The sequence below is a fragment of the Pseudochaenichthys georgianus genome, chromosome 19, assembly GCF_902827115.2.
Source record: "Pseudochaenichthys georgianus chromosome 19, fPseGeo1.2, whole genome shotgun sequence".
Taxonomy (NCBI): Eukaryota; Metazoa; Chordata; class Actinopteri; order Perciformes; family Channichthyidae; genus Pseudochaenichthys; species Pseudochaenichthys georgianus.
This window is the reverse complement of record NC_047521.1, coordinates 13,292,319-13,305,211: the sequence shown is the minus strand read 5'-3', so window position 1 is coordinate 13,305,211 and position 12,893 is coordinate 13,292,319. Positions and strand designations below refer to the sequence as shown.

The window sequence follows — 12,893 nt, the reverse complement described above, 5'->3', positions numbered from 1 at the left end:
CTCAATTGCTGGTATACAAAACAGCAGTAATGCAGCTGTTGTCATGTTCTTCACAGATCACTAGTTTCTTGGTCATCCGTTGTCTCCCTTTCAAATGTGGGTTGTCTTGACCTTTGTGCTGATCCCCACCATAGATCCTTTGGCCCTTCAGCATTGAATTCTTGATTGTGGTTCTGTCATTGGCCAGACTACATTTCTAATGTTAAATAAATGAAAACCATTCATAGTTAAGAATTAGATATGAATTATTAATGCTGTAAATTACCTTTAATATGTCTAACTAATTTAACATGTGTTACCTTTTTATAGAAGTGATTATATTTGTATGCCATTATGGTAAAGTTTCGTTTTGCACTTTATTTTGGTAGTAATTAGATCTGGACTCTTATTTTGAAGGAACTTTTACCGGAAGTGAATGCACAACGGAGCAGAATGTACATATATTTTGCCTCCCTAGACTTTACACATTTCCTCTTTGCTTTTCGTTCGGGTTTACCTTACGCTTTATCAGTTGAATCACTTTGAACATTCGTTTGAGATGTTGACGGGTTGGCCGAACTTTTGACCCCACAGTCAAACAACTTAATTTGCTTCACCATTTTTTGTAAAGCAAACACATGGCGGACTGCTCACGCGAGTAAACGTGCATCGCTTTCTGGCTCCGTTATCACACCAATGCACGTGCAACTTAAGTATCAGGTTCCGACTGGTCACAACAAATAATTAGCATTTATTTATTTTGGGGTGCACATTTAGCTGTTTGCTGTCCTTATTTCTTTATGTTAAAAACAGGTTGCCATCTCCAAGAAGTGGTTGACATTTTTTCTGAATGGTTGCCAATGGCAACCGTTACTGTCAAGCCCTGCTAATGGTCAGCTAAAAAAAAAACTGCATAGATTCTCGTTTCATTTTGAAGGAGCTGCAGACCTAAAGTGTGTAGAAGACTTAAATGATTAAAAAGGTCACAATCACATTAGTACTTAGATTTTAGTTTCACTTTTACAAAACAGAGTTCCACATGTACTTTCTAGCATGTATGGCCATCTCCTCACTAGCCCCATGCTGCTGCTCCCCTGCCAGCTCTGTCTCTCCTTTACTCATCTTCTTCTTAGTCACACGGCAGTGATTAATAGTAGCCTACGCATTACACCAGCCCAGCATACCGATCAGCTAACGTTAGCTTAGCAAGCTAAACTAACGCTAACTAGGATAGCCGCCAAAGTGTGTTTACAGACGAATTATACCTGAAGCCAAGCCAGCCTTTACTGAGCCCTGAGCCTGTTTTCCAGGTCTTCCAGCGTTTTTCTCGTTTGAATGCCATTGAACACACATTTTGATCAGAATAACAGCTAAAGGTAAGCATATCTCCGTTTTTGCTACCTAAAGCTAACACACTAAAGCCTAAAGTGTTGTGGGGCTTAACAGGCAACGGACGAATAGGACTTACCTTCTAGAAGTCTGGTGGATTTTTGTCAACTCCAGTCCAGTCAGTAGAAAGAAACGTTTTTCTGCAACCTGCTGCTGTCTGTGCGAATCTCAGAGTGGTGCGCGCGAGTATCAGAGTGGTGCGCGCGAGTATCAGAGTGGTGTGCCGAGTATCAGAGTGTTACCATAGTAGCAGAGGGAGAGGGAGGGGCTGCAGTGTGAGTGTTGGAAGCTCAAATCAAGCGACTCGCTGGCTGTGTATTTGTTGTTAAATATCAGATAAACTACTACGCATATGTGACTGGCGAGGTGGTGGGGCCAACAAATATATCAGGGTGGCCATGGCCCCCCCTGGCCCCCCCCTGCTGGTGCCACTGGTTACTTGTCAGCCAGTTGTTTTCTGAGCAACAGTGAATCTAAGTTAGTTTTTTGTGAAGTCATTTGAGAGTTTTGTATTACCTTGCTTTTCACCACAAGTAAATCCTTTTTTTGAATAATCTTTTGTCTGGAGTCGTGCATTTGGGTCCGATCATTTTTGTGTGTGCCCCTGTCGTAACAAAATGTATGTTTGTTGTCATACAGGATAGAGAAGGACAAGGCTGTTCCAAATGCCTTTATCACCATTAACTCAAACGGTTTCGTTGAATATGTGAGGGACCTTATGGTGGTCAGCACGTGCAAGATGCAAGTTTACAAATTTTCTTTTGATATTCAGACCTGCAACTTGTCTCTCAAGTCTATCGGTTACCCAGGTGAGCTTTCAGAAGTTTCTAGACATTTATCTCAAATATGTATGTTGTGTGTTTGATTGTACGTTTGTGGTAATTATCTCTTTAAAGGCTAATTGTCACATGAGCACAAACCAGTCTGTGTTGACCTGATAAGACATCTCAAACTTGTTTCTTCACTTTCACCTTAGAGGAGGAGTTGAAGTTTCAAGCCTTAGAAAACAGTACAGTGGTAACTGAATGGACATGCCAAATGATGAAGAACCAGTTTGAGTGGCTTTTCATCGGCATGACAGTCAAGAACAAATCTGTCCCACATTTTTATCAAAACCAAAACGTTGTAATTTATACTGTAAGTGTGTTGTACATTTTACTTTTATTTATTTCTGCAAACATTTGCATGAAAATGTCTGCAGCTCCACTTGTTGGTTTTATTTAGCTTGCATTCTAAACAGCAGAATAAAAAAGAGCAAACCCATTGACATTGTTGTTCATTGGATACATTGTAATCGCACATTTTTTATGGTGGTCACTTAGTCATCCTTAACCACTGTGACAAAATATAAAATATAGCTAAATTATATAAACACTTAACTTCATATTTCAGTTGAGCAATATCTTTCATATTGCATGCAAAATAACTTAAACCCATAATCAATAATGTTTTTGATCATTGCAGCATTAGTGAACAGATTCACTGTTTTTCCATCTTGGATCACAGATCACGATGAGGAGGCGTTCTGCCCTCTACATCGCCAACTTCTTAGTGCCCATCCTGTTCTTCTTCTGTCTGGACTTGGCCTCCTTCCTGATCTCACACAAAGGGGGCGAGAAGCTCAGCTTCAAGGTCACTGTGCTGCTCGCTGTCACTGTGATGCAGCTTATTCTCAACGACATTCTACCTGCCTCTGCAAACAGGATCCCACTTATAGGTAAAGCAGCACAGGGTTTGTTTCTGTGCTGCTGTACTGGGTGGTTATTGGTCAACAATAATGATGTTGCCATTCCTTCTTCAGTGGTCTACTGCATTGGAATCTTTGGTTTAATGATGCTCAGTCTCATGGAGACCATTTTGATCATGCACCTGGTCGAAAAGGACAATGAGGCAGATAAAGACCAAATCCTGAGTAATGACTTTGGGGACAAACTGGAAAAAGACAGCTTCCAAAACAGTTCTAGAGGTGAGATTCCCCTCAACAAGTTTAGACGTTAATCTATATTTAAATCATCTCAATACATACTTTTCACTAACCATGTTTTCTTCAAACTCTTTTCAGTCGCTGGCTACTGGACCAGAGTGTCGAAAACCATCAACAACGTTTTCTTTATTTTCTATTTAATAGCTGCCACTGTGTTTTTCCTATGTCTGTATTTCTTTGGAGAAGAGTAGAAAAATGAAATATTAGAAATATTCTAAATAACTCCTAATACTGACAGCAAGTAGTGCTGCAGGTCAATTTGTGCAGAGGCAAAGATGAGATTACAAAGTGTTTGCCCTCACAATGTTGGTGCCAGTAAGTTGTGTCCTACTACCCTCTCCAAACTTGACTTGATGTGGCCGTTCAGGTAGTATTTAATCCTTCAGTGGTTTTACAACTACACACAAATTACATTTGCATTTTAATTCAAACAATGGTTCACATCAAACACACATTGTATAATAATAGTCAAGTACAAGAAAATGTCACAAGTAGTACATGCATGCCTTTGCTACAAACAAAGTCCACAAATACAACTATTTTTAAATATTAAGCTTGCAGGTGCAACATTGACAGTTGTCCAACAGAAATATATCTTTACTGTGTACTTTAATATATTGGGTATAATCCATTCAACATTTTTAAATATGTAATAATGACAGATTTAAAATATTTAAGACAAAAAAAGCATTCAATTTAGTTCCAGCAAATCCATATAATACATTATTACGTTCTCACTGCTTAGTCCTGGAAGAGTCTTATCAAAGCTCGATTCATAATGCTGCCTCCCCTTTAGCCAATGCTCTAACACGAAAGGAAAATTAATTTCTCAACTCATTGTTACGAGTACGGGCCACAAGTTAGACGAGACCTACAATTCTCAAGTCCTGTCCTTTGAGTGTCAACTCCTAAACCCGTCATATTGTGCTCTACACCGGTTTCGACCTGCATGCTTTGCCATTGCAGTAAAGTTTTTTTGCACAAAAAATAAATTACCTTTGACATGTAAAACTTGAAAACTTGTCAGGTGCCACTTTAATAATTGTTTACTCATCTATTATATTCTGAATATCTCCAAAAAAATTATAAATAATAGTTTTCAGTCTTTCTGTGGTTTTCACATAATGTGCATCACTCTGTCTGCTTTCTGTACTCATGATATCCTGATATCTACTTTCTGCTGGCTCTAAAGAGATACCAGACTCGCTGTCATACAAACAAATAAACATTACAAAATTAAACCTATTTCTCTATGTTTTTTTTAATGTCTGTGTATGGGCAATGACTGAGAAAGAACCAAAACTAAAAACTAAAACAATAAGCTGAAAGACACTTAAGTGCTCCTCAGCGCGAAGGGAGCTGTACAGTAGGCAACATTTAATTTTTAAAAAGTGGATTCATCACTATGAGGCAATTACTTAACTATTAAAAGTCTTCTTTAAGTGTTGTTTATATTTCACATCATTAATCAAAATCTGCAAAGTAACTAAAGGTATTAAATAAAGATAGTGGAGATACGATTTACCTCTGAATTGTAGTGGAGTAGAAGTACAAAGTATCTCAAAATTGTAGTTAAGTACGATACTTGAGTAAATGTACTTAGTAAATACCAGTACGCCACTGGTATTCCTAGACTCTGGTACTTCTACTTTTAATCAAGTACATTATCTGAGTACTTCCCCCCCACCTCTGCACAGAGTCTGTTCCCTAACGTCGCTGCTGTGTGTCCTCCAGTGCTGCGGGGGGCGCTGATCGCTCCATCGTCCCTTCACTGTCTTTCAGTCAGTGACGTGGACCTTCATAGAGGCAGTCAGAAAACACTTGAAATCACTGTCTTACTTACGTCTCAGAGCTTTTCCACTAACTTTCTCCACCTTTAGGAGTTGGGACCACTCATTTCATTTCCTTCGTGTGTCACAGTTGTGTCACCGCTTTTATAACAGGTGAGCAAATCGTGTGAGACGTCAATGTTAGCTCTCTGCTAGTCAGAAGGAACAGCAGTCTCCTTAAATGTGTTCAAAAATGCCCTCTTATCAGTGTTTATTTTTCACATTTACTCTACAGCCTCCAGAATGAGTAAAACAGCAAAGTGTTGAACCTGAAGGATAAAATCAATGGGAATGAGGTGGACCTGAGCCTGTGTAACCTCACCGAGGTGCCAGTCAGAGAGCTGGTGAGTTACAATTCGTGTCTCAGTAATTGTGTGAAAATATTATAACATTAAACATAATGTCTCGTAGGCCTATACATGTGCTGTATCTTGAAACATAATGCTGCCATGCTGTGGTTGGTTGCATGATTTTTGTTTCAATTCGTAATTAAATCTGAATTTTCTCGAAACATTGTATTGGTCTGTTATCCCCAACAGGCTTTATTCACCAAAGCAACTGTAGTGGACTTGTCTTGCAACAACATTACATCCCTTCCTGTAAGTACGAACATTAATTATTCACCTAAATACACCTCTCCTTAAATCACCATTTGCATAATATTTAATTATTGTTAAATGTGTTCTATCCCTACATTTTAAACACAACAATTCTAAATGAATTGAGGATGAATTGAATCCATGTTATTATGTACATCCTTGTTAAATGATTTATCGTATGTTAAAGGGTTATTTTTCTGGAGTTTGTTCTAAATCCCTCCGAGGCTCCAAGTTTGCGAATTGTGGAATTGGGATGCATACATATAACATTAAAACTGACGTCACTGTATTTTTGTTTTAGCAAATATGATTATAGACTAAGATAATGAACAATTACACTTTTTCTAAACTTAAAGATAACCTGCAGATTGCCCAGCGTTGTCAATAACAAAGTATGAATATTAAGGTTTTAGTTCTTATTGCTTTGTCTGCTTTTCCTTCCTGTAGCCAGAGTTCTGCAACCTCACCCACCTGGTGAAGGTGGATCTGAGTAAAAATCAGCTGACATGTCTGCCAGAAGACCTGGGGAACCTGACCAGCCTTCAGCATCTGGACCTGTACAACAACAAGCTGACTGTCCTGCCTGTCAGCTTCTCTCAGCTCAGGGTGGGTGCCACACACTAGCACTGTTCTTGTATCCTAAGTGATAAGGTCAAGCCTGGAAGAAGGTCTCAGACTTAAAGAGCCTGTGACACCATCCCAACAACTGTTGTGCAATGAACTATTGGGCTACTAGTAATCTCGAACCGTCAGTTTAAAAAAGAAAAAGCGATACCGTTCCGTTAAATATCAATAATTTCGAACATCGCGGGGAAATTCCTTCGACTCATTTTGAAGTTTTGGGGGAAGCCGGAAGTGACGTCAATGCGGGAACGCTTCACTGTGCGGCGAGAAAGCCAAACACGAACAAAGTGTGTTGTCATGCGTAGAAATGGTGAATTACTGAGTTCAGGCACGTTAATAACGTTTTAATGAAGTTGACTACAGTATATTCATATGTGTCAGTGCTTTCATGTCAATTCGGCGACATAAACATAAATGATCGTGGTGAAGATGATGATTACATTAGGATTAAAAATCGGTAGTGAGAGCTACTGAATTTCCTCCCGTAGGATGTGATATAAAAACAAATCGATTATTTTTGTAGTTGTAAACTCAAGTGGATGAAACTATATTTATTATCAATCAATCAATCAATCAATGTTTATTTATATAGCCCAATATCACAAATGTTACATTTGTCTCAGTGGTCTTCACAGTGTGTACAGAATATCAGTATGACAATACGACACCCTCTGTCCTTAGACCCTCACATCGTACAAGGAAAAACTTCCATTTATTAGTGCTTTCATGTCAATGCGGCGAACATATGATACATTAAATGATCGTGAGGATAATGATTAAAAATCGTTTGTTTGTGCCGGTCTGCATTTCCTGATGAGAAAACAAACCGATGCTTTTTGTAGTTGTAGTACACCAACATGGATTAAACGTGTGTTTTTTTTACCACAATGTTGGGGAAATTAATGGATAAAATGCACGGATTATTATTATTATTATTATTCCCACTCCGATCGGGACACTAGGTCCACCGTTTCCCCGCAGCGAGGCTCCCCCCGTTGACAGTTTACGTGGGCTGGGTGCAGTGGCGGACTGGTCATCAGGACGAATCCCGATGGGCCGGTACCGAAGTGGGCCGGTCGGATAAGTCACTAGCACATCCCCCATCGGCGGCGCGTGAGGCTCAGGTTTGAGAAGGCTAAATAACTTATTTTACCTGACGCTGCCCGCCTCCGGCGTCTATAGAAAAGAGATCAACTCAGTGTGCGGAGTTTAAATCTCTCAAGTCATATTACAGGATAAAGAAAATACAGTTTAAACTGCCGTATGCAGAGAAGACGCCGACGTGTCGCACTTATCATTCATATCACACTGATATCAGATCATCGATCATATAATATCATAATATATCATATATTTCCTTATCTGAGTCAGCTTCTCCAGCCTCATCTGGCCGTGCAACACTCACAGTGTCACAGACTGGATGCAGAAGTATTATTTAACACATTATGTTGACGAAACACTCGAGACAAATGTAATTAAAGTCAGATCCACTCGTGTCTTAGACGTGAACGCGCTCTCAGCTGGAGAGAGAAACCCTGGCTTGATTTACCGAGTTGATAACCAGCGTCGTAGGACCGCTTAGCGAGATCTCGTTTGTTAGTTTGTTGTTGTTAGTTTGTTACTCAAACATATCCAGGGTCTGTTGAACTGGCTTCGTAGCACAGGGCACAGGTGGCTAGCAGCGCTGAGGTCAAAGACACAGACATTATACATTATATTTGTATTTTACCAGGATGCAGTGACACAAATATTTACATATTTACATTTACTATCTACAGCACCCGCCGCCCCTGACATCCCCCACTCCCCCCGTTGACAATTTACTAGCGGTACCGAAGTGGGCCGGTCGAGAGTCCCGGGATGATTTTTAGTCCCATTCCACCACTGGCTACATGACCGTATGATCACCCATATTGACGCACCTCATTCCTAAACTTCTAACAGGTATCATACAACATAAACCGATCCTTCAGCCTCATATGAGCTCTCAGATACGTTCAAAATTAAACTGTCATCGCTGTCTGAGCTTGCTGCTGTGTGCGCCATCGTGCGTTTACATGCAGATGCTGGGATCCTGAACGGTGCAGCTGAAGCGCTGTGCCCGCAATGACGTCACACATCATTTGGCGGGACTTGAAGAATCCGCGAGAAGATCCAGAAAATTGTCAACATTGAAGGCAGATTAATGGTTATCAAAGTACAAATATCCAAAATCAGTTCAGTAACGGTTTTCAAGGGGACAATATGCACTCAAATTGATGGGTTTGGATGATGGGGGGAAAACCGTGTCACAGGCTCTTTAAAGCTTGCTTATTTCAAATGTTCTTGTGAAGTTTGAGTGTGCAAATGCTCTTTTTTATTAAGTTTGCTCGTCTTAAACTCCTGGATTCCACCTATATCTGATACCTAGTGAGCAGTGTTTTTCCCTTGTGTGAATATATCAAAAATTATGATGATGGACATTCAAAAACATGAATAGAAGCTTCAAATGACTTAAAATACATATTCATTAGTCATCATTTTATTACGGAGCCCCTAAGTGGACATGGACAAAAGAAAAACGTTGCCGTGCTCACAAATTACCAGTGCACACGGGGAGGTGGAGCACCCGAGGGAGACCATTATGTTTATGTGTTGAAATGACAGTACAGGAATTATTTAGGTTATATTTCAAACTCAGACTTCATTTAAATAACATTTCGGCCAGCACAATAAACTACAAGATCACAAGATATTTAGTTTTGTCTATGTGTTTAGGGCCTCTCTATGTTATTACCTTGTTGGTTGTAAGAAATTGATGTCCATGTAGACTCAAATGTAGTTCAACTTCACATTCTTAAGTCCACAATATTTTAGGTAGTGTCTCTTGTTTTTGATTTGATCTCTGACAGTATTGCGTTTTGTGTGTGTGTGTGGTTGTGTTTGGTCCGTTTTTGTTCATTAGAGTTTGAAGTGGTGCGATCTGAAGGATAACCCGCTGGAGGCTGAATTGGCCAAGGCAGCAGGAGACTGTCTGGACGAGAAGCAGTGCAAACAGTGTGCCTCCAAGGTGAGAGACGGAGATATTAACGCTTTTGAAAAGTTGAATTAGGCAGTCTCTCTCTAGTATCTTAAACCAAAGACATTTTCTTCCAGGTCCTGCAGCACATGAGAGAACTTCAGGATGAGGTCGATCGTGCACGAGAGAAACGCCTTTTGAAGGAAAAAGGTGGCTGTCAGGAAATCTCTTTATTTCAGCCTCAAAATGTTTTCAACAGATCACTTACATTTTCATCAACTGGCATTAAACGTTCACTCAGATTTGTAGTAAAGGAAAACAGCTAAAACTCGTATCATTTATGACATGCCGTTTTGATCAAAGTGTTCGACACAGTCTCATTCACATCCATAAACGTGGGAATATTGCAGAACAAATAAAAATCCTACTTGTGCAAATTCTACTAAAATCATCAAAAGTAAAACCACTTGTTCCACCCCAAAGATTGTTAATAGTTGCCTCCATTCTTTATAACACTTCCTTCAATCAGGGCTGGAGAGGAAGAGGGAGGTGAAGCAGAAGGATCGGGAGGCCAAAGAAAAGGAGGCTCGTAAACGGGAGAAGGCGGAGGAGAAAGAGAAGAGGAGGAAAGAGTACAACGTACAGAAGGCGGCCATGGCTGCACAAGAACAACAGAAGAATAAGAATGAGGAGAAGAAGAAAAAGAACGGACTAGCAGCAGGTGAGATAATGCTTTTATTGTGCTAGTTTAACGTTCTACCACCAAACCTGAGTGAGAGCCACACAAGCACACAATTAAGTAAATATATATAGACAATCGCTGGTCGTAAAGTAAGCAAAAAAACTCATCTCATAAAAGTGTGCAGTAAAAGAATCTCAAAGTATGTTATAAAAATGTACTTTAAAAATATCATAGCATAGAGAAAATAACCAACTTCATGCAACATAATAAAAGCATCTAACTGTTTTTTAGGATATGAAGAACTTTCGAATATGAAAAGTACAAGCGTGTGCTAAAATAAAATGTATTTCTTTTGATTCCATACACGTCTGTGGATTAATGATACTAAAGACAGTTTAAATAGAATCAGCATTGAAGCACTCGAGCATGATTCACGTCCCCACACTGTAGGCAAAGATGGATTTTGTGATCAGCAAAGATATCATTTTGGGAAATGTTGCATTGATAATGTTGGTGTTTAACAGCTGACTCTCAAATATCAATTGTGATGGTTTGTGTTTTTGGTTGATGATAATGCAAAAGCCAGGTTTAAATCTTTCAAAGTCGTTTTTTTAAAGGATTTGTTCTTACTCACTGCCTCATCTCAACAGATAAAAAAGCTGCTGAGAAAACAGCTCCCAAACCCAGACGTTCTCTGATTGGCCTGGTGTTCAAGCTCCTCCTCCTGCTGCTGACGGGATTGGCTGGAGTCGCAGCCGCCTGCCGCCTGACCGACCTGAAGAAGGAAGCCATGTGCGTGCCGGTCAACGTCGCTGTGGACGACGGCCTATCCTGGGCCAAAGAGCAGGAGGGCGTGGTCCGGCAGCTGGTGCAGAATCTGTCCTCTGCAGCAAAGGAGTTTCTTGAATCAACACAAGCATCTAAGAACTAAACTCTCCTCTGCCACCATCAACTCACAGAGCTGCAGGGTTTCCTCTCCCATCTGTGAATCCTGGGATTGTTTTGTACATGCTCAATATCATTAAGATGGGCAACCCTGCATCCACTCACCCTGTTTGGTGTGTTGGGAGGTTCAGATAGACAAAAGGGGGATGGACACGTGATGAAATCATCTTAAATTCCTATGGAATTGTTGTCATTCTTGTACCCTCTTTGTACTACAGCCTGTTTTTATAAAAAAAAAAACGTACAGCGAATGTCAGGCAATCCTGTCTGTGCTGCACTGGAGTGCCGGGTCACATGATAGCTGCCAGTCAGAGTAGTGCATGAGCTGGTGTTACACGTGGCCGTCTGAGCATGTGCAGTGGAAGCTGTCTGTGGCCTCCTCTGTTTTTAAAGGCTAAAATCAGTTCAACCCGACCACACAGCTTTCACAATGTGCCTCATGCACAAACAAAAACACAAACATCCTGTTTTTATTTTGTATCCATGATTAGTTTTTATTTAGTTAGTACCCAATGATTTCCGAAATTCGACAATTAAAGAGGAATCTAAAACAAGATAAGAAAAAATTGATTATTATGTTTTGTTTTTTTAAATTAATTATAATATCATTGATTCAACCCAGACTTCAGAAACCCTTTGGATTATGATATTTGCGTTTAGTTTATAATACTGTCAACTTTCTTCAAGTACAATGTTCATTTAACAGTACCTTGTACCGCCTTGCTTTGGTAGGATCTCTAACTGTTGGGCGTGTGCCAGAGTATTTGCACACGTCACAACAACAGCCCTTATAGTGGGCGTTACCTATGCTAAGAATATGAAATTGGCAGCACGCCTATATCATGATCGAGTGGGATTCATTATTTAGTGCACCTAAGTAAAATCAGATTTGGATGGTTAGGAATGTGTTATGAGTGAATAACGGCTAATTTACAGCAGTACAACAATTCAAAATATATGTTTGAGGTCATTTAGACACAGTGTTGTCAGCAATTTACAATTATTCTCTAAATTATTTAATCTGCAGAGTATTTGCTTGATTTATTATTTGGTTATCAAGATTTCTTTAATGTTTTCGATATAAAAATAAAAGCAACATTTTTGCATGAAAAATGACGTTAGGGATGAATCGATCAACATAGGTTGCCGTTATGTTTCTGTCCAACAACCCATTGATAAGTCAATAAATAGAGCTATAGGTGTCATTGTATAGGTTTGTCCAGTTTGTAATCTTTTAAAATAAAGGGGAATCTGGCAGATTATTTACCGTTCTTTGAGGCTAACTGGTGATTTGAAATGCAATTTTCTGGAGTCTTCTTGCAAAAAGGCTTCCTCTGCTGCTGTGCTTCTTGTACAGCGTTGTCAATGCTCTCCAACGTTGTCCGCGATAATAAATGGCTATGCACTGCAAAAAATATTTGGGTCTGTTTTTATTAATAGAAAATAAATTGAGGTGAGTTAGAATAGTTAAAGGGTGTAATAATGTTTTGCTTAAACGGAACCTACTGGATTAGGTTTTTAGTTTTGTTTGGTTGCTTGTACAAAAAAAGGCACAATGCAGTATGACTTGTTACAAGCTGGCTCTGCTTGTAACATAAGGACAACAGTTCCACACTGGAGTTGCCCAAAACAAGTATTTATTTAACCCAACACAGTGGTTACAACAAACAGAGGAGCGGTGTCCTGATGCACCGAGCAGGACAGAGAGAGCGAGAGCCTGTTCTGCAGCCCTCTTAAATGCTGGAACTACGTGCCACAGGTGGGTCTCATTACTGCTGATTACAAAGATAAACCCAAGTTACAACAGCATCACATGGTGGACAACCACAGACTTAATTGTAGTATGTCGAAAACTAGAAAAAAG

General features: G+C 39.8%; 2 protein-coding genes across 2 annotated transcripts; both read left to right on the top strand.

Annotated features, from left to right (window-relative positions):
• Positions 1 to 617: 617 nt before the first annotated feature.
• Positions 618 to 3,543, top strand: LOC117465180 (5-hydroxytryptamine receptor 3C-like). Its single transcript, XM_071206727.1, has 7 exons — positions 618 to 633; positions 1,541 to 1,643; positions 2,008 to 2,177; positions 2,345 to 2,505; positions 2,875 to 3,085; positions 3,170 to 3,334; positions 3,431 to 3,543. The coding sequence occupies exons 1-7, from the start codon at positions 618 to 620 to the stop codon at positions 3,541 to 3,543; spliced, it is 939 nt and encodes a 312-aa protein (XP_071062828.1).
• A 1,889-nt stretch (positions 3,544 to 5,432) lies between these two features.
• On the top strand, positions 5,433 to 12,438 carry lrrc59 (leucine rich repeat containing 59; the record flags this gene model as incomplete). The annotated part of the gene is made up of 7 exons (XM_034108109.1): positions 5,433 to 5,525; positions 5,721 to 5,780; positions 6,228 to 6,386; positions 9,349 to 9,453; positions 9,540 to 9,612; positions 9,932 to 10,123; positions 10,735 to 12,438. Coding segments are annotated over 7 exons (963 nt in total), but the record flags the coding sequence as incomplete, so codon positions are not given.
• Positions 12,439 to 12,893: the final 455 nt, after the last annotated feature.

Excerpts from the sequence above, each read along its gene's own strand:
- LOC117465180 (XM_071206727.1), top strand. Across the intron at positions 1,644-2,007 it reads GGAGAGGGAGGGGCTGCAGT|GATAGAGAAGGACAAGGCTG; the intron begins GTGAGTGTTGGA and ends GTTGTCATACAG. Across the intron at positions 3,086-3,169 it reads AAACAGGATCCCACTTATAG|TGGTCTACTGCATTGGAATC; the intron begins GTAAAGCAGCAC and ends TTCCTTCTTCAG.